This window comes from Misgurnus anguillicaudatus, chromosome 12 (genome assembly GCF_027580225.2).
Source record: "Misgurnus anguillicaudatus chromosome 12, ASM2758022v2, whole genome shotgun sequence".
NCBI lineage: Eukaryota > Metazoa > Chordata > Actinopteri > Cypriniformes > Cobitidae > Misgurnus > Misgurnus anguillicaudatus.
Window position 1 is genome coordinate 25,867,873 of NC_073348.2, and position 22,069 is coordinate 25,889,941.

The 22,069-nt window shown below is 40.4% G+C and overlaps 1 protein-coding gene across 1 annotated transcript; it reads left to right on the plus strand.

The window, feature by feature from the left end:
* Positions 1 to 890: 890 nt before the first annotated feature.
* On the plus strand, positions 891 to 17,689 carry LOC141368898 (uncharacterized). Its single transcript, XM_073873699.1, has 3 exons — positions 891 to 2,679; positions 2,805 to 7,917; positions 16,706 to 17,689. The coding sequence occupies exons 1-2, from the start codon at positions 891 to 893 to the stop codon at positions 7,583 to 7,585; spliced, it is 6,570 nt and encodes a 2,189-aa protein (XP_073729800.1). The 3' UTR covers positions 7,586 to 7,917; positions 16,706 to 17,689.
* Positions 17,690 to 22,069: the final 4,380 nt, after the last annotated feature.

Here is a 22,069-nt window from a genome sequence, read left to right on the forward strand (position 1 = left end):
CCATTTATGTGAAAAGGATCATAAAGACTGATAAAAAGAAGATCTAAAGATTTACTGTTTTGTTAAAGACTGATTAACTGTTCTGGTAAAGACTGATTTACTGATTTAATTGAGCTTACATATAATGTGATTTACATTTTGAATGTGCATGGGAGTTACAGTGAATTTATTGTTTTGTTTTGGGTTATATGTTCAATTTCAAGTCTAAGGTTTTGAAATACATCTGGAAAGGGAATTAATCATTATAAGCACATTGATAAGTGTTAATGTGAATTGATTTAATTGTGCATTAATCACTTTATTTCATTTTTTTCTTTATTACTGTGATTTGGGTTATTTAAAATTCACAGAGTAAATGAATGTAAACAGAAAAGTAAATTAAGAAAGGGAAACATAAAAGTAAGAAGAAAATAGTGTATGTGGTGATAAATTTGTAACACTGAAAAGAGAAAACACTTACCTTAAGTTGTCCTGTAAGATCCTGGAACTGAGGTGATCTGAAAAAGAGAGAAGAGGAAGTTTGTTATTCTTTTCTTTGAACAATATTGCAACAAACCAATTATTCTGTTTATTTTTGTTTGTTTGTTATTTTTTTATATTTTTTTGTGTAATGGAATTTGGATACATTACTAAAATCTGAGAATATAATACATTTATCTATCTTCAGTTGAACTTAAGTGTGTGAGTGATTCATTGTTGTTGGAAGCTCCTGGGCTCAGTAGTCGAATCTGATCTTCTGAAAGAGCTGGTCCATAGCTCAGACCTGTTGTGTCTGTAGGAACTAGAAGACGGGTTACAAAAACTTGGCGAGCCAGCCAGGAGCCTTTGGATGCTTATCAACAACAGTGACATCTCTGAAACTAGTGTTTTGTAGTGCAGTGATCACCATTATGGATATTGTGAAAAGAGAAAACGTGAATGTTAACAATGCCGTCCTGATGAGTGGTATAACATTGTCAGAAAGTGATGATGATTTAGAGCAGTGGCTATTGCGTTATGGTAGCATAAAACGTACCTTGCTCATAGATAGCCCAACTTCTGAGTTTCATCGACATGCTATCATTGAGTTCCAATACAGCTCAGCTATGGAGGAGCTGCGAACCTTGTTGCCTTTACGAATCGTGGGTGCTTCTAAAGCAGACGTCACTTTCAATGTGCAAGCCTTGAGCAGTGTTTATCCACAAGTGGCTGGAAGTGATGTCACTAAAGAGTGTATGGATGAACTTCAAGAAATTGCCAAAGCTAGTGGGAGATCTTTTCATGATGTGATTCAAGAGTTAAGAAAGCTAGGCAGTGCTTGTAATGAACCATCATCTAGACCAAGTGAAAGTAATGTGCACCGTATTGTGGCAGATTCTCAACCTCATAGGTCATTACCACAAATCCAACAAGCAGTCGAACGTACTGCAACTACACCATTGATTGATAGGGCCTCTGTGTCCAGTGTTGAACAAAGTAAATATCAAAACCTGACCAAGACCAATGACCAAGCGGGTGCTGTGCCAGTGCATACTACCCTGCCAGTTGATGTAATGGGTCCACCTGGTATTCAGCGTGTAGTAGTTGAACATATTGTGCGGGCTACTGATGCTGTTTCCAATCAGTACGTTCCAATGCGTTTGAGGTCATTTTCAGGAAAAAGTCCTCGACCAGCTAACGAACCTGACTTTGAAACCTGGAGAGCGAGTGTTGATTTTTTACTTGATGACCCATCCATTTCTGACTTGTCTCGCACTCGAAAAATACTTGACAGCCTTTTGCCGCCAGCAGCAGATGTTGTGAAACATATCGGGTCTCATGCGTCTCCGTTGATGTATCTAGGACTTTTAGAGTCCGTTTATGGGTCAGTTGAAGACGGTGATGAGCTCCTTGCGAGGTATATGACTCTGTTGCAAAACCAAGGTGAAAAGCCCTCTAGTTACCTGCATAGACTGCAAGTCATGCTGAGCGCAACAGTGCGGAGAGGAGGTATTTCAGAGGCTGAGCGTAACCACTACTTACTGCGACAATTCTGTCGTGGGTGTTGGGACAGCAATTTACTAGTAAGTCTGAATCTCGAAAAAAGAAAGAACGAACCGCCTTCCTTTGCTGAGTTGGTAGTGGCTGTTAGGACCGAGGAGGACAAGCAAGCCTCAAAAGAGGAACGCATGCGAAGCCATTTGGGAATGACAAAACCTGGCTTACACTCATTTAAGCCACGTGCTACAGTGCACCAGCTGTCGTCTAATGCTACTGAGGTAGGCGCTGGAGCAGCTGCTGATGTTGATCCGGTGAAAAAGCAAATATCGGAAATACATGCTCAGTTAGTGCCTTTGAAGTCTCGAGTCCATAAGCAGGGTCAATCTGATTCTCAGGAAACAGCAGGGATTTCTATGCTAAGAGAAGAAATAAATGAGTTGCGAGCACAGGTAAAAGCTATAGGCTCAGCTATGACTAAAAAGAACACTCACCTTGACTCAGATGTTTCAGAACTTGCAGACCTAAGGAAGCAGGTTGCTGAGCTAAAAGCTCAATTAGCTGTAACTGGACCACAGGAAAATCAAACCCAAAAGCTGTTAGGTTCACATGGAAACTTTGAAAAGCCACAGCCTAAGCAGACTGAGTTAAACAAACGTGGACAGTCTAACTTGAGTGATGTAGTCTCGGCTCGACCCCGTCCGGGGTACTGCTTTAATTGTGGTGAGGATGGGCACATAGTTGCTCATTGCAAAAATGATCCAAACCCTCTTGAAGTTGATAGAAAGCGTCGTTTGCTGAGGGAGAAACAAGCTCATTGGGATTCTCTGAATCATGTTGTGCCTCAGCAGTTAAACTCCAAACCGACTCTGTACTAGGGCATACAGAGATCGGAAGCCAACTTGAGTGCCCTAATCAGTTCAGAAAAACTTTTGACTTTCGATCTAAGGACAAGATATCAGGGAGGTTACCAAAAGGGTTAATTGGGACAAAGTGCACCGCTCAGTTGTGCATTGAGGGAACAGAAGTGAATTGTTTACTAGACACCGGTTCTCAGGTAACCACAATTCCATTGTCCTTCCACAATGCACACTTATCTGATTTCCCTGTGAAGCCTTTAGATGCCTTGTTAGAGGTTGAAGGGGCCAACGGGCAGTCGGTACCCTATTTAGGGTATGTGGAACTTACCTTAACCTTTCCTAAGGAGTTTCTAGGGGTCACAGCAAATATTGACACACTAGCTTTAGTGGTTCCAGACTTGAAGGGAGTGCAGCAGATATTGATAGGTACCAATTCCTTAGATGCATTGTATGATGTGCATGCCCAGGGAGACCTTGAGCTCAACCCAGCTTTCAATGGGTATCGAGCTGTGCTTAAGATTTTGAGTGCTAGGCATAAGCAGAGGTGTGCTGAAGTCCTGGGGCATGTGACTTTAAGAGGGGACAACCCTGAGATTGTACCTGCAGGTCGTACTGTAGTTTTTGATGGGGTTGTTCAACTCAACCATTGTCTGATTGAAGATTTAGCTGTCATTGACTCTACTGAAATGTCCAACTTACCAGGTGGGTTAGTTGTAGCCAGTAGTTTGCATGCTTTACCTGGCAAACGCTCCTTTAGTGTGCCACTGTTGGTAAAGAATGAAACTCAAGTTGACATCAATATATCTCCCAAGACTGTGCTAGCTAATGTTTGCTCAGTTCAGAAAGTGACAGACATTTCTCAGAGAAGTGACTTCTCGCAAGCTCAAGAGCAATCAAATGAACCACAAATAAACATTGACTTTGGTGATTCACCCTTGCCGACGGAATGGAAGTGTCGAATAACCGCTTTGCTGAATACGATGCCTGAGGTTTTCGCTTTACATGACATGGATTATGGCCATACAGACAGAGTTAAGCATCATATTAAGCTTAGCAATGAGACTCCTTTTAAGCAGCGACCCAGACCCATACATCCACAAGATGTTAGTGCAGTTAGGAAACACTTACAGGAGTTGTTAGACGCTGGAATAATTAGGGAATCTGAATCACCCTTTGCATCTCCCATTGTAGTGGTGAGAAAGAAAGATAACTCGGTTCGTCTTTGTATTGACTTCAGAAAGTTGAATGCGCAGACCATTAAGGATGCCTATGCTCTTCCAAATCTTGAGGAGGCATTTTCGGTACTCACAGGCTCCAAGTGGTTCTCTGTTTTAGATCTGAAGTCAGGATACTATCAGATAGAGATGAATGAGCAGGATAAAGCCAAGACAGCATTTGTATGCCCAATCGGATTTTGGGAATTTAACCGGATGCCACAGGGCATAACGAATGCCCCAAGTACTTTTCAGCGGCTCATGGAGCGCTGTATGGGTAGCCTAAACAGGAGCGAGGTCTTGGTATTCATTGATGACTTAATTGTGTTTTCAGACACTCTTGAAGAACATGAACGCCGTCTGATAAAAGTGCTAAACCGGTTGAAGGAGTACGGGCTAAAACTGTCTCCCGAAAAGTGTAGTTTCTTTCAAACATCCGTACGTTACCTGGGTCATATTGTGTCTCAACATGGTGTTAGTACAGATCCAAGCAAAATAGAAGCCGTAAAGACCTGGCCAAAACCGCAGACTCTAAAAGAGTTAAAATCCTTTTTAGGATTTGCCGGGTATTACCGTAGGTTTGTGAAGGACTTCTCAAAAATTGTTAGACCCCTGAATGATCTCACGGCTGGATATCCTCCGGTTCGGAAAAATGCTAAGTGTAGAGAAGTAAAGCAAACTTACCTGAACCCCAGAGATCCATTGGGGGAAAGATGGACTAACGAATGCCAAAGAGCATTTGACACAATTGTGGACAAACTCACGACTGCTCCTATTCTGGGATATGCTGATCCCAGACTCCCTTACCTGTTACATACCGATGCCAGTACCATTGGGCTCGGTGCTGCTCTGTATCAAGAGCAGGAGGGGCAGCTGAGGGTCATTGCATATGCCAGTCGGGGGTTGACTCGAAGTGAAGCTAGATACCCAGCCCATAAGCTGGAGTTTTTAGCATTGAAGTGGGCGGTTACCTCCAAATTTAGTGATTATTTGTACGGGAGTGAATTCACTGTGGTAACGGATAGTAATCCGCTAACGTATATTCTGACTTCGGCAAAGCTTGACGCCGCAAGCTATCGATGGCTCTCCAGCTTGTCAACGTACAATTTCAAAATTCAGTATCGAGCAGGAACTCAAAATATGGACGCAGACGGATTGTCTCGACGTCCTAACGGTCCCCTTAGGGATGATGTAGAGTCCCAGAAAGAACAAGAACGCATAAAGCAGTTCACGCTGAATCATTTGGGTGGTGAACAAGGGCCGCAAGTCATATTGCCAGAGGTAGTGAAAGCCATCTGTGAGAGGCACCAGATTCAGACTTCTCCAGTGGTTTTAGCTGAGTCTCTAGGTGTGAGTGCAAATTCTTTACCCCAAGCTTTTCTAGATGAGTGTGATCATGGCTTACCAGCTATTCCTACCTTGTCAGAGGATGACTTGGCATGTAGACAAAGAGCCGACTCTGAAATAAGGGAGATAATTGATCTGCTAGAAGCAAACAAAAGACCGCCCAGCATGAAAAATGTTTCAATGGAAATGGCTTTGTGGTTTCGTGAGTGGAGTAAATTTGAGATCAGACGTGGCTTATTGTACCGAAAGCGTATAGATCAAGGAAGGGTGCGAAGGCAACTCGCATTACCTAAAGATTTGAGAGAATTAGTGCTTACCTCTTTACATGATGATATGGGTCACCTAGGGGTTGAGAGGACTCTTGACCTTCTTAGGGCCCGGTTTTATTGGCCCCGAATGGCCAGTGCTGTAGAAAAGAAGATAAGTACTTGTGAACGTTGTGTCAGGCGGAAGGCTCCGGTACAGAAAGCCGCCCCCTTGGTGAACATACAGACCAGCCGTCCATTAGAGTTGCTTTGTATGGACTTTCTATCCGTGGAGCCCGACAGCAGCAATACGAAAGACATTCTAGTAATTACTGATCACTTTACGAAATACGCGGTTGCAATTCCAACACGTAACCAGAAGGCTCAGACGGTAGCTAAGTGCCTTTGGGAACATTTTTTGGTTCATTATGGTTTCCCCGAGAAGCTACATAGCGACCAAGGGCCGGACTTTGAGTCGCGCCTTATACAAGAATTGTGTAAGATTGCAGGGATTCGTAAAGTAAGGACGACACCATACCACCCTAGGGGAAACCCAGTAGAGCGGTTTAATAGGACTCTATTGCAAATGTTGGGTACCCTAGAAAACAAACAGAAAGCTCATTGGAAAGAGTATGTCAAGCCAATGGTGCATGCATATAATTGCACAAGAAACGATGTCACTGGCTACTCACCATACGAGTTGATGTTTGGAAGGCAGCCACGATTGCCACTTGACATAGCCTTTGGAATCTTGAATGATGAACCACAGCAATCTCACTCACAGTATGTGACCTCTCTTGAGCAAAGACTAGAGGAAAGTTATAAGTTGGCAGTGGAAAACAGTAAAAAGGTGGCTGAACGGAATAAAAAGAGGTTTGACAAAAATGTGGTGAATTCTGTTCTGGAAGTGGGAGATAGAGTTTTGGTAAAAAATGTCAGGTTAAGGGGGAAACACAAACTGGCAGACAAGTGGGAAACAGATATTTATGTTGTGTTGAGTAAAGTACGAGACATACCTGTGTATACTGTTTGCCCTGAAGGAAAAAATGGACCTGTCCGTACCCTGCACCGAGATCTGCTCTTACCTTGTGGGTTTTTGCCCCAAGTTGAAGCAACTGAGACAGCTTCACACAAGGTACGACACAGACGCAGAACCAGAGCTCAGTCTGGTGTGGAAAATGATAATGAAGCAGAATGTTCTAATGATGGGGAGAATTCTGAGAGTGAACATTCTTATTGTGTCATGCCTAGAAAATCACTAGATTTGGTTTCTCACCTTGTCTCTAATGAACATTCTTCCCAGCAGATAGACAGCCAGTTGATTGTACCAAACACAGTTGAGGTTGATGTAGCGGATGCTGCCCAACCAAATACAGATTACCTAGAAAGAGAGGTACAAGAAGTTACTGAAAAACAAAAACAACTATGTGATAAAGCAAATGAGAACTTACCTGTAAGAAGTGTTGAAGATGAGCCTGGAGAAGGTAGAATGGAAAATCCTGTAGCAGTGTCATGGGAGGAAGAATGTGATAACTCTGAGTTAATTGACCAGTCTGAGATACTGGAAAGTGTAGACCTGAATCCAGCTGAGGAGTCAGATCTTGATCAGAGCAAAGGAAATAGTCCTACTTGTGAAGCCGTACCTGATGACATGGTGTCAAGAAAAGGAAATTCACAGGAGGAGGGTGTTAGACATTCCACAAGAGTGACCAAACCCCCAAAGAAATTTCATTATCCTCAATTAGGGAATCCCTTGATTTCAGTAGTTCAGTCCTTATTACAAGGCCTAAGTACTGCATTTGCTCAAGCAGAGAATAATTCTGACATTATTCAGAACCAGTGTGTTATGGAACCTGGGGATCCTTTGGCAGCAGTGACAATGCAGCCACATGCATGCACGAGGACGTGCATGAGAACAAGGGGGGAGGGTGTAACCCCAGTTACAAAAGTTATAAAAATATAATTATTTTATTTGTTGAATCTCTAAATGTAGTTATTTTATGGTCAAAGTTTCAGCCAATAAGAAGAAAGTTTAATGATGTGTCCGACCAATGATATGTCTGAATGGTGTTTGGCTCACTGCTTACTTCCGGGTTTCTCTCGCGCACGTGAGAGATCGCTGGTTAGTCTGCACGTGAGTCAGATAGAGAGCAGATGTACATAGAGAACTCTGGAGAAATCGGGGGTATAAATTGCTTTAATACTGAGTTTTACTCAATATTGGGAAAAATAGAGATAAAATCTCTTCAGAGAAACTGTTGAAACAATTTGAAACGGACTTTATCATTGGTTTTGGTGAGTTAAAGTTTGTAAATTAATTACATTTAATGTGTTTAAATGTATATAAGTTAAATATGCAATGTGAATGAGTTTATTTAATTTTCTTTATGGTTTAAGAGTGAAATGTGAAGCTTATATGCTTTATATGTGATGCAATGTAATGTTATTTTGATAAAGTTGACCTCTATGTAAACATTAATGCATTTTATGAAGACTTTGGAAACTAATGATGCTTTTGTGGCCTTGTGTATTCAAGGTCAGGTTTTTTTTTTTGTTGTTGTTGTGTTTGTTTTGAAGTTTTATGATTGTTGCCTACGGACGTCTCCATCCTGCGCTGTGAATGCTGCGTATGGGGTGCTGTTTTGCACACGAGGCTAAGTTGCTACGGTAACGGTTGAACTTTCTGGAATCGTTTTCAATTCTTCCGATAGTGGGCGGAGTTGGGACTGGCGAGCCACGAGGAGTTTTCATCGAGTCTTAAATGCGTGAGATTTAACCCTTTTATTGCCAAACGGACAGTAGGCAAGTGAAACACACACAGTTACATTTTTTCCCTATTTTTCTTGTGGAGTAATTTCATCTAAAAGGAAAGACTGAGATACAAAACAATCCATTTATGTGAAAAGGATCATAAAGACTGATAAAAAGAAGATCTAAAGATTTACTGTTTTGTTAAAGACTGATTAACTGTTCTGGTAAAGACTGATTTACTGATTTGATTGAGCTTACATATAATGTGATTTACATTTTGAATGTGCATGGGAGTTACAGTGAATTTATTGTTTTGTTTTGGGTTATATGTTCAATTTCAAGTCTAAGGTTTTGAAATACAACTGGAAAGGGAAGTAATCATTATAAGCACATTGATAAGTGTTAATGTGAATTGATTTAGTTGTGCATTAAGCACTTTATTTCATTTTTTTTCTTTATTACTGTGATTTGGGTTATTTAAAATTCACAGAGTAAATGAATGTAAACAGAAAAGTAAATTAAGAAAGGGAAACATAAAAGTAAGAAGAAAATAGTGTATGTGGTGATAAATTTGTAACACTGAAAAGAGAAAACACTTACCTTAAGTTGTCCTGTAAGATCCTGGAACTGAGGTGATCTGAAAAAGAGAGAAGAGGAAGTTTGTTATTCTTTTCTTTGAACAATATTGCAACAAACCAATTATTCTGTTTATTTTTGTTTGTTTGTTATTTTTTTATATTTTTTTGTGTAATGGAATTTGGATACATTACTAAAATCTGAGAATATAATACATTTATCTATCTTCAGTTGAACTTAAGTGTGTGAGTGATTCATTGTTGTTGGAAGCTCCTGGGCTCAGTAGTCGAATCTGATCTTCTGAAAGAGCTGGTCCATAGCTCAGACCTGTTGTGTCTGTAGGAACTAGAAGAGGGGTTACAAAAATTTGGCGAGCCAGCCAGGAGCCTTTGGATGCTTATCAACAACAGTGACATCTCTGAAACTAGTGTTTTGTAGTGCAGTGATCACCATTATGGATATTGTGAAAAGAGAAAATGTGAATGTTAACAATGCCGTCCTGGTGAGTGGTATAACATTGTCAGAAAGTGATGATGATTTAGAGCAGTGGCTATTGCGTTATGGTAGCATAAAACGTACCTTGCTCATAGATAGCCCAACTTCTGAGTTTCATCGACATGCTATCATTGAGTTCCAATACAGCTCAGCTATGGAGGAGCTGCGAACCTTGTTGCCTTTACGAATCGTGGGTGCTTCTAAAGCAGACGTCACTTTCAATGTGCAAGCCTTGAGCAGTGTTTATCCACAAGTGGCTGGAAGTGATGTCACTAAAGAGTGTATGGATGAACTTCAAGAAATTGCCAAAGCTAGTGGGAGATCTTTTCATGATGTGATTCAAGAGTTAAGAAAGCTAGGCAGTGCTTGTAATGAACCATCATCTAGACCAAGTGAAAGTAATGTGCACCGTATTGTGGCAGATTCTCAACCTCATAGGTCATTACCACAAATCCAACAAGCAGTCGAACGTACTGCAACTACACCATTGATTGATAGGGCCTCTGTGTCCAGTGTTGAACAAAGTAAATATCAAAACCTGACCAAGACCAATGACCAAGCGGGTGCTGTGCCAGTGCATACTACCCTGCCAGTTGATGTAATGGGTCCACCTGGTATTCAGCGTGTAGTAGTTGAACATATTGTGCGGGCTACTGATGCTGTTTCCAATCAGTACGTTCCAATGCGTTTGAGGTCATTTTCAGGAAAAAGTCCTCGACCAGCTAACGAACCTGACTTTGAAACCTGGAGAGCGAGTGTTGATTTTTTACTTGATGACCCATCCATTTCTGACTTGTCTCGCACTCGAAAAATACTTGACAGCCTTTTGCCGCCAGCAGCAGATGTTGTGAAACATATCGGGTCTCATGCGTCTCCGTTGATGTATCTAGGACTTTTAGAGTCCGTTTATGGGTCAGTTGAAGACGGTGATGAGCTCCTTGCGAGGTATATGACTCTGTTGCAAAACCAAGGTGAAAAGCCCTCTAGTTACCTGCATAGACTGCAAGTCATGCTGAGCGCAACAGTGCGGAGAGGAGGTATTTCAGAGGCTGAGCGTAACCACTACTTACTGCGACAATTCTGTCGTGGGTGTTGGGACAGCAGTTTACTAGTAAGTTTGAATCTCGAAAAAAGAAAGAACGAACCGCCTTCCTTTGCTGAGTTGGTAGTGGCTGTTAGGACCGAGGAGGACAAGCAAGCCTCAAAAGAGGAACGCATGCGAAGCCATTTGGGAATGACAAAACCTGGCTTACACTCATTTAAGCCACGTGCTACAGTGCACCAGCTGTCGTCTAATACTACTGAGGTAGGCGCTGGAGCAGCTGCTGATGTTGATCCGGTGAAAAAGCAAATATCGGAAATACATGCTCAGTTAGTGCCTTTGAAGTCTCGAGTCCATAAGCAGGGTCAAACTGATTCTCAGGAAACAGCAGGGGTTTCTATGCTAAGAGAAGAAATAAATGAGTTGCGAGCACAGGTAAAAGCTATAGGCTCAGCTATGACTAAAAAGAACACTCACCTTGACTCAGATGTTTCAGAACTTGCAGACCTAAGGAAGCAGGTTGCTGAGCTAAAAGCTCAATTAGCTGTAACTGGACCACAGAAAAATCAAACCCAAAAGCTGTTAGGTTCACATGGAAACTTTGAAAAGCCACAGCCTAAGCAGACTGAGTTAAACAAACGTGGACAGTCTAACTTGAGTGATGTAGTCTCGGCTCGACCCCGTCCCGGGTACTGCTTTAATTGTGGTGAGGATGGGCACATAGTTGCTCATTGCAAAAATGATCCAAACCCTCTTGAAGTTGATAGAAAGCGTCGTTTGCTGAGGGAGAAACAAGCTCATTGGGATTCACTGAATCATGTTGTGCCTCAGCAGTTAAACTCCAAACCGACTCTGTACTAGGGCATACAGAGATCGGAAGCCAACTTGAGCGCCCTAATCAGTTCAGAAAACCTTTTGACTTTCAATGTAAGGACAAGATATCAGGGAGGTTACCAAAAGGGTTAATTGGGACAAAGTGCACCGCTCAGTTGTGCATTGAGGGAACAGAAGTGAATTGTTTACTAGACACCGGTTCTCAGGTAACCACAATTCCATTGTCCTTCCACAATGCACACTTATCTGATTTCCCTGTGAAGCCTTTAGATGCCTTGTTAGAGGTTGAAGGGGCCAACGGGCAGTCGGTACCCTATTTAGGGTATGTGGAACTTACCTTAACCTTTCCTAAGGAGTTTCTAGGGGTCACAGCAAATATTGACACACTAGCTTTAGTGGTTCCAGACTTGAAGGGAGTGCAGCAGATATTGATAGGTACCAATTCCTTAGATGCATTGTATGATGTGCATGCCCAGGGAGACCTTGAGCTCAACCCAGCTTTCAATGGGTATCGAGCTGTGCTTAAGATTTTGAGTGCTAGGCATAAGCAGAGGTGTGCTGAAGTCCTGGGGCATGTGACTTTAAGAGGGGACAACCCTGAGATTGTACCTGCAGGTCGTACTGTAGTTTTTGATGGGGTTGTTCAACTCAACCATTGTCTGATTGAAGATTTAGCTGTCATTGACTCTACTGAAATGTCCAACTTACCAGGTGGGTTAGTTGTAGCCAGTAGTTTGCATGCTTTACCTGGCAAACGCTCCTTTAGTGTGCCACTGTTGGTAAAGAATGAAACTCAAGTTGACATCAATATATCTCCCAAGACTGTGCTAGCTAATGTTTGCTCAGTTCAGAAAGTGACAGACATTTCTCAGAGAAGTGACTTCTTGCAAGCTCAAGAGCAATCAAATGAACCACAGATAAACATTGACTTTGGTGATTCACCCTTGCCGACGGAATGGAAGTGTCGAATAACCGCTTTGCTGAATACGATGCCTGAGGTTTTCGCTTTACATGACATGGATTATGGCCATACAGACAGAGTTAAGCATCATATTAAGCTTAGCAATGAGACTCCTTTTAAGCAGCGACCCAGACCCATACATCCACAAGATGTTAGTGCAGTTAGGAAACACTTACAGGAGTTGTTAGACGCTGGAATAATTAGGGAATCTGAATCACCCTTTGCATCTCCCATTGTAGTGGTGAGAAAGAAAGATAACTCGGTTCGTCTTTGTATTGACTTCAGAAAGTTGAATGCGCAGACCATTAAGGATGCCTATGCTCTTCCAAATCTTGAGGAGGCATTTTCGGTACTCACAGGCTCCAAGTGGTTCTCTGTTTTAGATCTGAAGTCAGGATACTATCAGATAGAGATGAATGAGCAGGATAAAGCCAAGACAGCATTTGTATGCCCAATTGGATTTTGGGAATTTAACCGGATGCCACAGGGCATAACGAATGCCCCAAGTACTTTTCAGCGGCTCATGGAGCGCTGTATGGGTAGCCTAAACAGGAGCAAGGTCTTGGTATTCATTGATGACTTAATTGTGTTTTCAGACACTCTTGAAGAACATGAACGCCGTCTGATAAAAGTGCTAAACCGGTTGAAGGAGTACGGGCTAAAACTTTCTCCCGAAAAGTGTAGTTTCTTTCAAACATCCGTACGTTACCTGGGTCATATTGTGTCTCAACATGGTGTTAGTACAGATCCAAGCAAAATAGAAGCTGTAAAGACCTGGCCAAAACCGCAGACTCTAAAAGAGTTAAAATCCTTTTTAGGATTTGCCGGGTATTACCGTAGGTTTGTGAAGGACTTCTCAAAAATTGTTAGACCCCTGAATGATCTCACGGCTGGATATCCTCCGGTTCGGAAAAATGCTAAGTGTAGAGAAGTAAAGCAAACTTACCTGAACCCCAGAGATCCATTGGGGGAAAGATGGACTAACGAATGCCAAGGAGCATTTGACACAATTGTGGACAAACTCACGACTGCTCCTATTCTGGGATATGCTGATCCCAGACTCCCTTACCTGTTACATACCGATGCCAGTACCATTGGGCTCGGTGCTGCTCTGTATCAAGAGCAGGAGGGGCAGCTGAGGGTCATTGCATATGCCAGTCGGGGGTTGACTCGAAGTGAAGCTAGATACCCAGCCCATAAGCTGGAGTTTTTAGCATTGAAGTGGGCGGTTACCTCCAAATTTAGTGATTATTTGTACGGGAGTGAATTCACTGTGGTAACGGATAGTAATCCGCTAACGTATATTCTGACTTCGGCAAAGCTTGACGCCGCAAGCTATCGATGGCTCTCCAGCTTGTCGACGTACAATTTCAAAATTCAGTATCGAGCAGGAACTCAAAATATGGACGCAGACGGATTGTCTCGACGTCCTAACGGTCCCCTTAGGGATGATGTAGAGTCCCAGAAAGAACAAGAACGCATAAAGCAGTTCACGCTGAATCATTTGGGTGGTGAACAAGGGCCGCAAGTCATATTGCCAGAGGTAGTGAAAGCCATCTGTGAGAGGCACCAGATTCAGACTTCTCCAGTGGTTTTAGCTGAGTCTCTAGGTGTGAGTGCAAATTCTTTACCCCAAGCTTTTCTAGATGAGTGTGATCATGGCTTACCAGCTATTCCTACCTTGTCAGAGGATGACTTGGCATGTAGACAAAGAGCCGACTCTGAAATAAGGGAGATAATTGATCTGCTAGAAGCAAACAAAAGACCGCCCAGCATGAAAAATGTTTCAATGGAAATGGCTTTGTGGTTTCGTGAGTGGAGTAAATTTGAGATCAGACGTGGCTTATTGTACCGAAAGCGTATAGATCAGGGAAGGGTGCGAAGGCAACTCGCATTACCTAAAGATTTGAGAGAGTTAGTACTTACCTCTTTACATGATGATATGGGTCACCTAGGGGTTGAGAGGACTCTTGACCTTCTTAGGGCCCGGTTTTATTGGCCCCGAATGGCCAGTGCTGTAGAAAAGAAGATAAGTACTTGTGAACGTTGTGTCAGGCGGAAGGCTCCGGTACAGAAAGCCGCCCCCTTGGTGAACATACAGACCAGCCGTCCATTAGAGTTGCTTTGTATGGACTTTCTATCCGTGGAGCCCGACAGCAGCAATACGAAAGACATTCTAGTAATTACTGATCACTTTACGAAATACGCGGTTGCAATTCCAACACGTAACCAGAAGGCTCAGACGGTAGCTAAGTGCCTTTGGGAACATTTTTTGGTTCATTATGGTTTCCCCGAGAAGCTACATAGCGACCAAGGGCCGGACTTTGAGTCGCGCCTTATACAAGAATTGTGTAAGATTGCAGGGATTCGTAAAGTAAGAACGACACCATACCACCCTAGGGGAAACCCAGTAGAGCGGTTTAATAGGACTCTATTGCAAATGTTGGGTACCCTAGAAAACAAACAGAAAGCTCATTGGAAAGAGTATGTCAAGCCAATGGTGCATGCATATAATTGCACAAGAAAAGATGTCACTGGCTACTCACCATAAGAGTTGATGTTTGGAAGGCAGCCACGATTGCCACTTGACATAGCCTTTGGAATCTTGAATGATGAACCACAGCAATCTCACTCACAGTATGTGACCTCTCTTAAGCAAAGACTAGAGGAAAGTTATAAGTTGGCAGTGGAAAACAGTAAAAAGGTGGCTGAACGGAATAAAAAGAGGTTTGACAGAAATGTGGTGAATTCTGTTCTGGAAGTGGGAGATAGAGTTTTGGTAAAAAATGTCAGGTTAAGGGGGAAACACAAACTGGCAGACAAGTGGGAAACAGATATTTATGTTGTGTTGAGTAAAGTACGAGACATACCTGTGTATACTGTTTGCCCTGAAGGAAAAAATGGACCTGTCCGTACCCTGCACCGAGATCTGCTCTTACCTTGTGGGTTTTTGCCCCAAGTTGAAGCAACTGAGACAGCTTCACACAAGGTACGACACAGACGCAGAACCAGAGCTCAGTCTGGTGTGGAAAATGATAATGAAGCAGAATGTTCTAATGATGGGGAGAATTCTGAGAGTGAACATTCTTATTGTGTCATGCCTAGAAAATCACTAGATTTGGTTTCTCACCTTGTCTCTAATGAACATTCTTCCCAGCAGATAGACAGCCAGTTGATTGTACCAAACACAGTTGAGGTTGATGTAGCGGATGCTGCCCAACCAAATACAGATTACCTAGAAAGAGAGGTACAAGAAGTTACTGAAAAACAAAAACAACTATGTGATAAAGCAAATGAGAACTTACCTGTAAGAAGTGTTGAAGATGAGCCTGGAGAAGGTAGAATGGAAAATCCTGTAGCAGTGTCATGGGAGGAAGAATGTGATAACTCCGAGTTAATTGACCAGTCTGAGATACTGGAAAGTGTAGACCTGAATCCAGCTGAGGAGTCAGATCTTGATCAGAGCAAAAGAAATAGTCCTACTTGTGAAGCCGTACCTGATGACATGGTGTCAAGAAAAGGAAATTCACAGGAGGAGGGTGTTAGACATTCCACAAGAGTGACTAAACCCCCAAAGAAATTTCATTATCCTCAATTAGGGAATCCCTTGATTTCAGTAGTTCAGTCCTTATTACAAGGCCTAAGTACTGCATTTGCTCAAGCAGAGAATAATTCTGACATTATTCAGAACCAGTGTGTTATGGAACCTGGGGATCCTTTGGCAGCAGTGACAATGCAGCCACATGCATGCACGAGGACGTGCATGAGAACAAGGGGGGAGGGTGTAACCCCAGTTACAAAAGTTATAAAAATATAATTTTTTTATTTGTTGAATCTCTAAATGTAGTTATTTTATGGTCAAAGTTTCAGCCAATAAGAAGAAAGTTTAATGATGTGTCCGACCAATGATATGTCTGAATGGTGTTTGGCTCACTGCTTACTTCCGGGTTTCTCTCGCGCACGTGAGAGATCGCTGGTTAGTCTGCACGTGAGTCAGATAGAGAGCAGATGTAGATTGAGAACTCTGGAGAAATCGGGGGTATAAATTGCTTTAATGCTGAGTTTTACTCAATATTGATAGAAGTAGAGATAAAATCTCTTCAGAGAAACTGAATTTGAAACGGACTTTATCATTGGTTTTGGTGAGTTAAAGTTTTCAAATTCATTACATTCAATGTGTTTAAATGTATATAAGTTAAATATGCAATGTGAATGAGTTTATTTAATTTTCTTTATGGTTTAAGAGTGAAATGTGAAGCTTATATGCTTTATATGTGATGCAATGTAATGTTATTTTGATAAAGTTGACCTTTATGTAAACATTAATGCATTTTATGAAGACTTTGGAAACTAATGATGCTTTTGTGGCCTTGTGTATTCAAGGTCAGGTTTTTTTTTTTGTTGTTGTTGTGTTTGTTTTGAAGTTTATATGATTGTTGCCTACGGACGTCTCCATCCTGCGCTGTGAATGCTGCGTATGGGGTGCTGTTTTGCACACGAGGCTAAGTTGCTACGGTAACGATCGAACTTTCTGGAATCGTTTTCAATTCTTCCGATAGTGGGCGGAGTTGGGACTGGCGAGCCACGAGGAGTTTTCATCGAGTCTTAAATGCGTGAGATTTAACCCTTTTATTGCCAAACGGACAGTAGGCAAGTGAAACACACACAGTTACATTTTTTCCCTATTTTTCTTGTGGAGTAATTTCATCTAAAAGGAAAGACTGAGATACAAAACAATCCATTTATGTGAAAAGGATCATAAAGACTGATAAAAAGAAGATCTAAAGATTTACTGTTTTGTTAAAGACTGATTAACTGTTCTGGTAAAGACTGATTTACTGATTTAATTGAGCTTACATATAATGTGATTTACATTTTGAATGTGCATGGGAGTTACAGTGAATTTATTGTTTTGTTTTGGGTTATATGTTCAATTTCAAGTCTAAGGTTTTGAAATACATCTGGAAAGGGAATTAATCATTATAAGCACATTGATAAGTGTTAATGTGAATTGATTTAATTGTGCATTAAGCACTTTATTTCATTTTTTTTCTTTATTACTGTGATTTGGGTTATTTAAAATTCACAGAGTAAATGAATGTAAACAGAAAAGTAAATTAAGAAAGGGAAACATAAAAGTAAGAAGAAAATAGTGTATGTGGTGATAAATTTGTAACACTGAAAAGAGAAAACACTTACCTTAAGTTGTCCTGTAAGATCCTGGAACTGAGGTGATCTGAAAAAGAGAGAAGAGGAAGTTTGTTATTCTTTCTTTGAACAATATTGCAACAAACCAATTATTCTGTTTATTTTTGTTTGTTTGTTATTTTTTATATTTTTTGTGTAATGGAATTTGGATACAATACTAAAATCTGAAAATATAATACATTTATCTATCTTCAGTTGAACTTAAGTGTGTGAGTGATTCATTGTTGTTGGAAGCTCCTGGGCTCAGTAGTCGAATCTGATCTTCTGAAAGAGCTGGTCCATAGCTCAGACCTGTTGTGTCTGTAGGAACTAGAAGACGGGTTACAATATGATATTTGTAGTTGGTATATTGTAATTTGTAGTTACATTTTAACTGGAATACAAGATTTTTTAAGGACTGATCATACAGTAAATCTTTTAGCCATTATGTCTCATTTCTATTGGTTAGTCTGACAGAGGGCACTTGTGATCATTTCAGGCAAAACTCATTTAAATATCATGTGTAAATGGGGCCTGAAAGGCAAAAATAAAGTGTGAACTTCACACCTCTCGCTAAGAGATAACTGAGCTAGTAGCATATCATGCTTCTGCTTAAAATGCTACTGCAGTTCAACATAACCAAAACAAAATCATACTGTACTGTATGTTGTTTCAGGTCTTGCCAAGTCAAGTAGCTTTCACAAAATGTACCCTGTTGTGTTTGTACTATAATGATTACAAAAACACAAATAAGAGTCAGGACAATGATGGGCAGTTCTTCTTTTGTCCTTTTACATTTTACAATGGCAGTACTTCTACCAGAGTTCAATAACAACTCACACTACAGACCTAAACCATAATCTATTGACTTTATACTTGTTTAGAGACCCAATCATTCTTAAATAAATCTGTGTGTTATGCAACTGTTCACATACCATCATGGTTATTAGCATATGGATAAATGCATGCATAATAGAGCAACATTTTGCTTTCAGTCCAATGCCAAGAGTAACCTCACAAAAATAATAAAGCACTTCAAATATTAGCACAACATTTGAAGGACACTTTAAGTTGTCTTTACTATAAGGATCATGCATCTGCAAAATCTGACATTAAAGTATTTGTGGTTTATAGCCAAGAACTTGTTAGCTTCTATTAACACTCTTGTATTTCCGTTATGTTTCATTAAAGCGTGTTAAACTTAGAGCATAAAGCAACCAACATAAACAGAACTACACAAGAAGATCATTCACCATTAGCAGAGTTGGTGCTAGAATATAAAAGAGTAGATATACCTGATAGCATTAACCGTAAATCAACATGATCAGGACTGAATCACAGGGAATGAATGAGAGAGTGGAGATGATGGTGGATATTTACGAGAGCGCTGCTTCTCTGAGAGATCACGACTTAACAGATACAAACACACAACAACCATCGCAGCATACAGGTAATGACATTTATTTCAGTGTTAAAATGTGAACATGATTCAAACTATCAGACACCACTCATGTTTAAATATTCTCCATCTGCTCTGTGGAGAAGAAGAGCGCGTAACATCATCTGTCATCTTCAGGAAGTGAACGTGTGAGGAAGAGAAGTTCCAGATCAGTTACAGTGTGTTTGGTGCTGCTGTATGTTCTTCTACTGACTGCAGTCATAGTGCTGTGTGTCCTCATCAATACAAATCAACAGTTTAACAACAAAAAACTCACAGAAGAGAGAGACCAGCTACTAACCAATTATACTCAACTATTGAAACAAAATGAAAAGTTAAATCAAGACATCAATGAACTGTGGAAATGTCTGAATACATCAGGTCATTTTGGACTACACTACAATTTTTAAAAACCAAGTGTATCAGCTTGTATTATTAAGTGAAGGACTGTGATAGATGATAGTTAAACTATATTTGTGTTTACAGATGGATGGTTTTACTATCAATCCAGTTTGTACTACATTTCATCTGAGGTGAAGAGCTGGACTGAGAGCAGAAGATACTGTAAAGAGAGAGGAGCAGATCTGATCATCATTAACAACAAAGAGAAACAAGTGAGTGAAACAGATTATGTATCTACTGCAGACTTAAGGAAGTCAGTTAAAACTGCTGACTGTAATAATATAAATGTGTTATTTCATCGTTACAGGATTTTATTAAGAATTCTGGTAGAGAAAACATCTGGATTGGTTTGTCTGACAGTGATGAGGAGGGCAGATGGAAATGGGTTGATAACAGCACAATGAACACTAGGTGAGAAATCACTAATGTAACTGATTATTACCTAATAAATGATTCTAATAGTCAGTATCACACAGAAAACAACACCAAAGATCTAATGATGATCTGTTGTTTCAGCTTCTGGGCACCTGGAGATCCCAGAAATCAAAAGGGTAATGAAGACTGTGTTCTGTCAAATTCATCAGTATGGGTTACTTACACTTGCCATGCCCGGTTTAAATGGATCTGTGAGAAGACTTCTTTGTAATGAGAATGATTTGGAAAATGTATCAGGTTTTTATTATTTTGTCTGTTAGTAAATACAGCTTTCAGTCTCAGCTGTATGAACAGTTTACTATAAGTGTATCTATTTTGGCTTGTAGTAGGCGAAACCAGAGATTTTAGCTTGTGACGTTGGAGTGCTGGTATCTTCTCTGTTTGACATCAGATTGTTCGGCACTTTCTACTTTGTTTACATAAGTGTGCCATATTGTTAGACTACAGGAATTGTTTTCAGGGTTCTGGTTGGTCAAAATGGCTTTACATGTTATATCACCACCTGTTGGTATGGCATGCTCTCTACAGTGGTCATTGTCAGTTTTTGTGTTTTCATATGGACAGATTTGTTAAAACCGTGCTTTTGTGGACAAGAATTAATTTCAAGTAAATGTGATATTTTTTTCTTTTTTACAGTAATTACTAGTAGTTTCCACATTGTCATTATTATGTACTGAGTGCAGATTTATGAGAAAAGATTTAATTAAAACATTTGCAGTATCAGGCTGTAACGTAACAAAAGTAATAAAAGTCAAATATCTTATTTTGTGTTTAACAGAAGAAGAAATGTAAACAAATAATGACAAAATGTAGATTTTTGGGTGAATTATGTTAAAATGAGGAATTATGTTAAAATTAGTTATATGTTTCCATTACACATTCGAAATTTATTATATGTATGACTAAAATGATTTCTTTGTCTGTCTCAAAGTAAATGTATTAAATCGTAGTAAATCTCATGATTTGGGGTTTTAAACCAGTTCAAGTGCATTCTGTATTGATCTCCTCCCCCAGACATTTGTCAGTCTTTATCAATTCAAGACACACGAAAGTCTGTTTGGTGTCTCTATTTTAAAGGTGACAGAGAATTAAAAAACGTTTTACCTTGTCTTAGTTAAATAACAATAGTCTACCCGTATTCACGAACATCCAAAAACTGTTAGACATTCTGAATATTCTCAGTTTCATAGAAATTCCTCATTTTAGAAATGTCCGCCAGAAAATGGCCAAATCTGAACAACGGATACATATTACGTAAAATGCATCTCACTCCCCCTGCTCTTATTCAATTCCCTCCCCTACAAAATAATTTGCATACATCCGACTAGGTCTACACGGAAGACCCAAAACCCGAGGACCCGGGACCTGACTGATTTTAAAGATCAGCCGGGTCTGTTTAACATTGTGGCTAATAGTGTTGTAGTTCTTGAGACCGGTCGCGGTCTTGAGACCGGTCTCAAGACCACTTTGTAAAGGTCTTGGTCTTGTTTCGGAAATGACCGCATTTTTACTCGGTCTCGTCTCGGTCTCAGATAAAGAGGACCGGTCAAGACCACAACTGATGGCACATCACAAATTTATTTATCATTAATCTTATGCAGTTTATTCAGGTTTGGCATATAATGTTGGCATTGGGGATTTTCGCCTGGATTTGGCCTACCCAATTTCAAAAGCTTCTCATACCCACAAGCAGAGGTGCACATACAAAAGTTTGGTATCATTTTACAGGAAACCCTTTGAAATTACATAAAACACTGTTAAAAGTGCTCAACATGGTTGTATGTGTTGTCAGTCCTCTAATAAACCCAAAAATAAATAGGCGCTTTTTGGTGTTTTTTTTCTAAAGTCTGTATTTAAAAGTGTATAACTCTGGCCCTGAGTGGGAACGAAACCTGCAGACAGTTTTGTTTGATTCCAGAAATTGCCAGCTTACAGAGGAAAAATGAATTTTTTTCTCTATCATTATAAATGCAAAAGTTATTTTACTTCAACTGATGGGAGGAATAATACGCTTTTTGTATACTTTGTAAATATATTTCTGCCAAAAAACATTTGAAGTGCTCCCATAACCACATACAGTGGAATAAATTCAATTGCTTTATATCATTTTAAAGAAAACCCTTTGAAGTTACATAAAAAGCTGCTGTTTGTGACAAGTATTGTTGTTTATGTGGTTTTTCATGTGATAAAACACCAATTTTTCTTTTTTTGTGTCGTGGATGCTGTCTTTGATAGTGTATAACTCTGGTTCTGGGTGCTCTAGCAGACTGCAGACAGTTCTGGTTGTTGCCAGCAGCAGACAGTAAACACCCAAAAAAGAATGAAC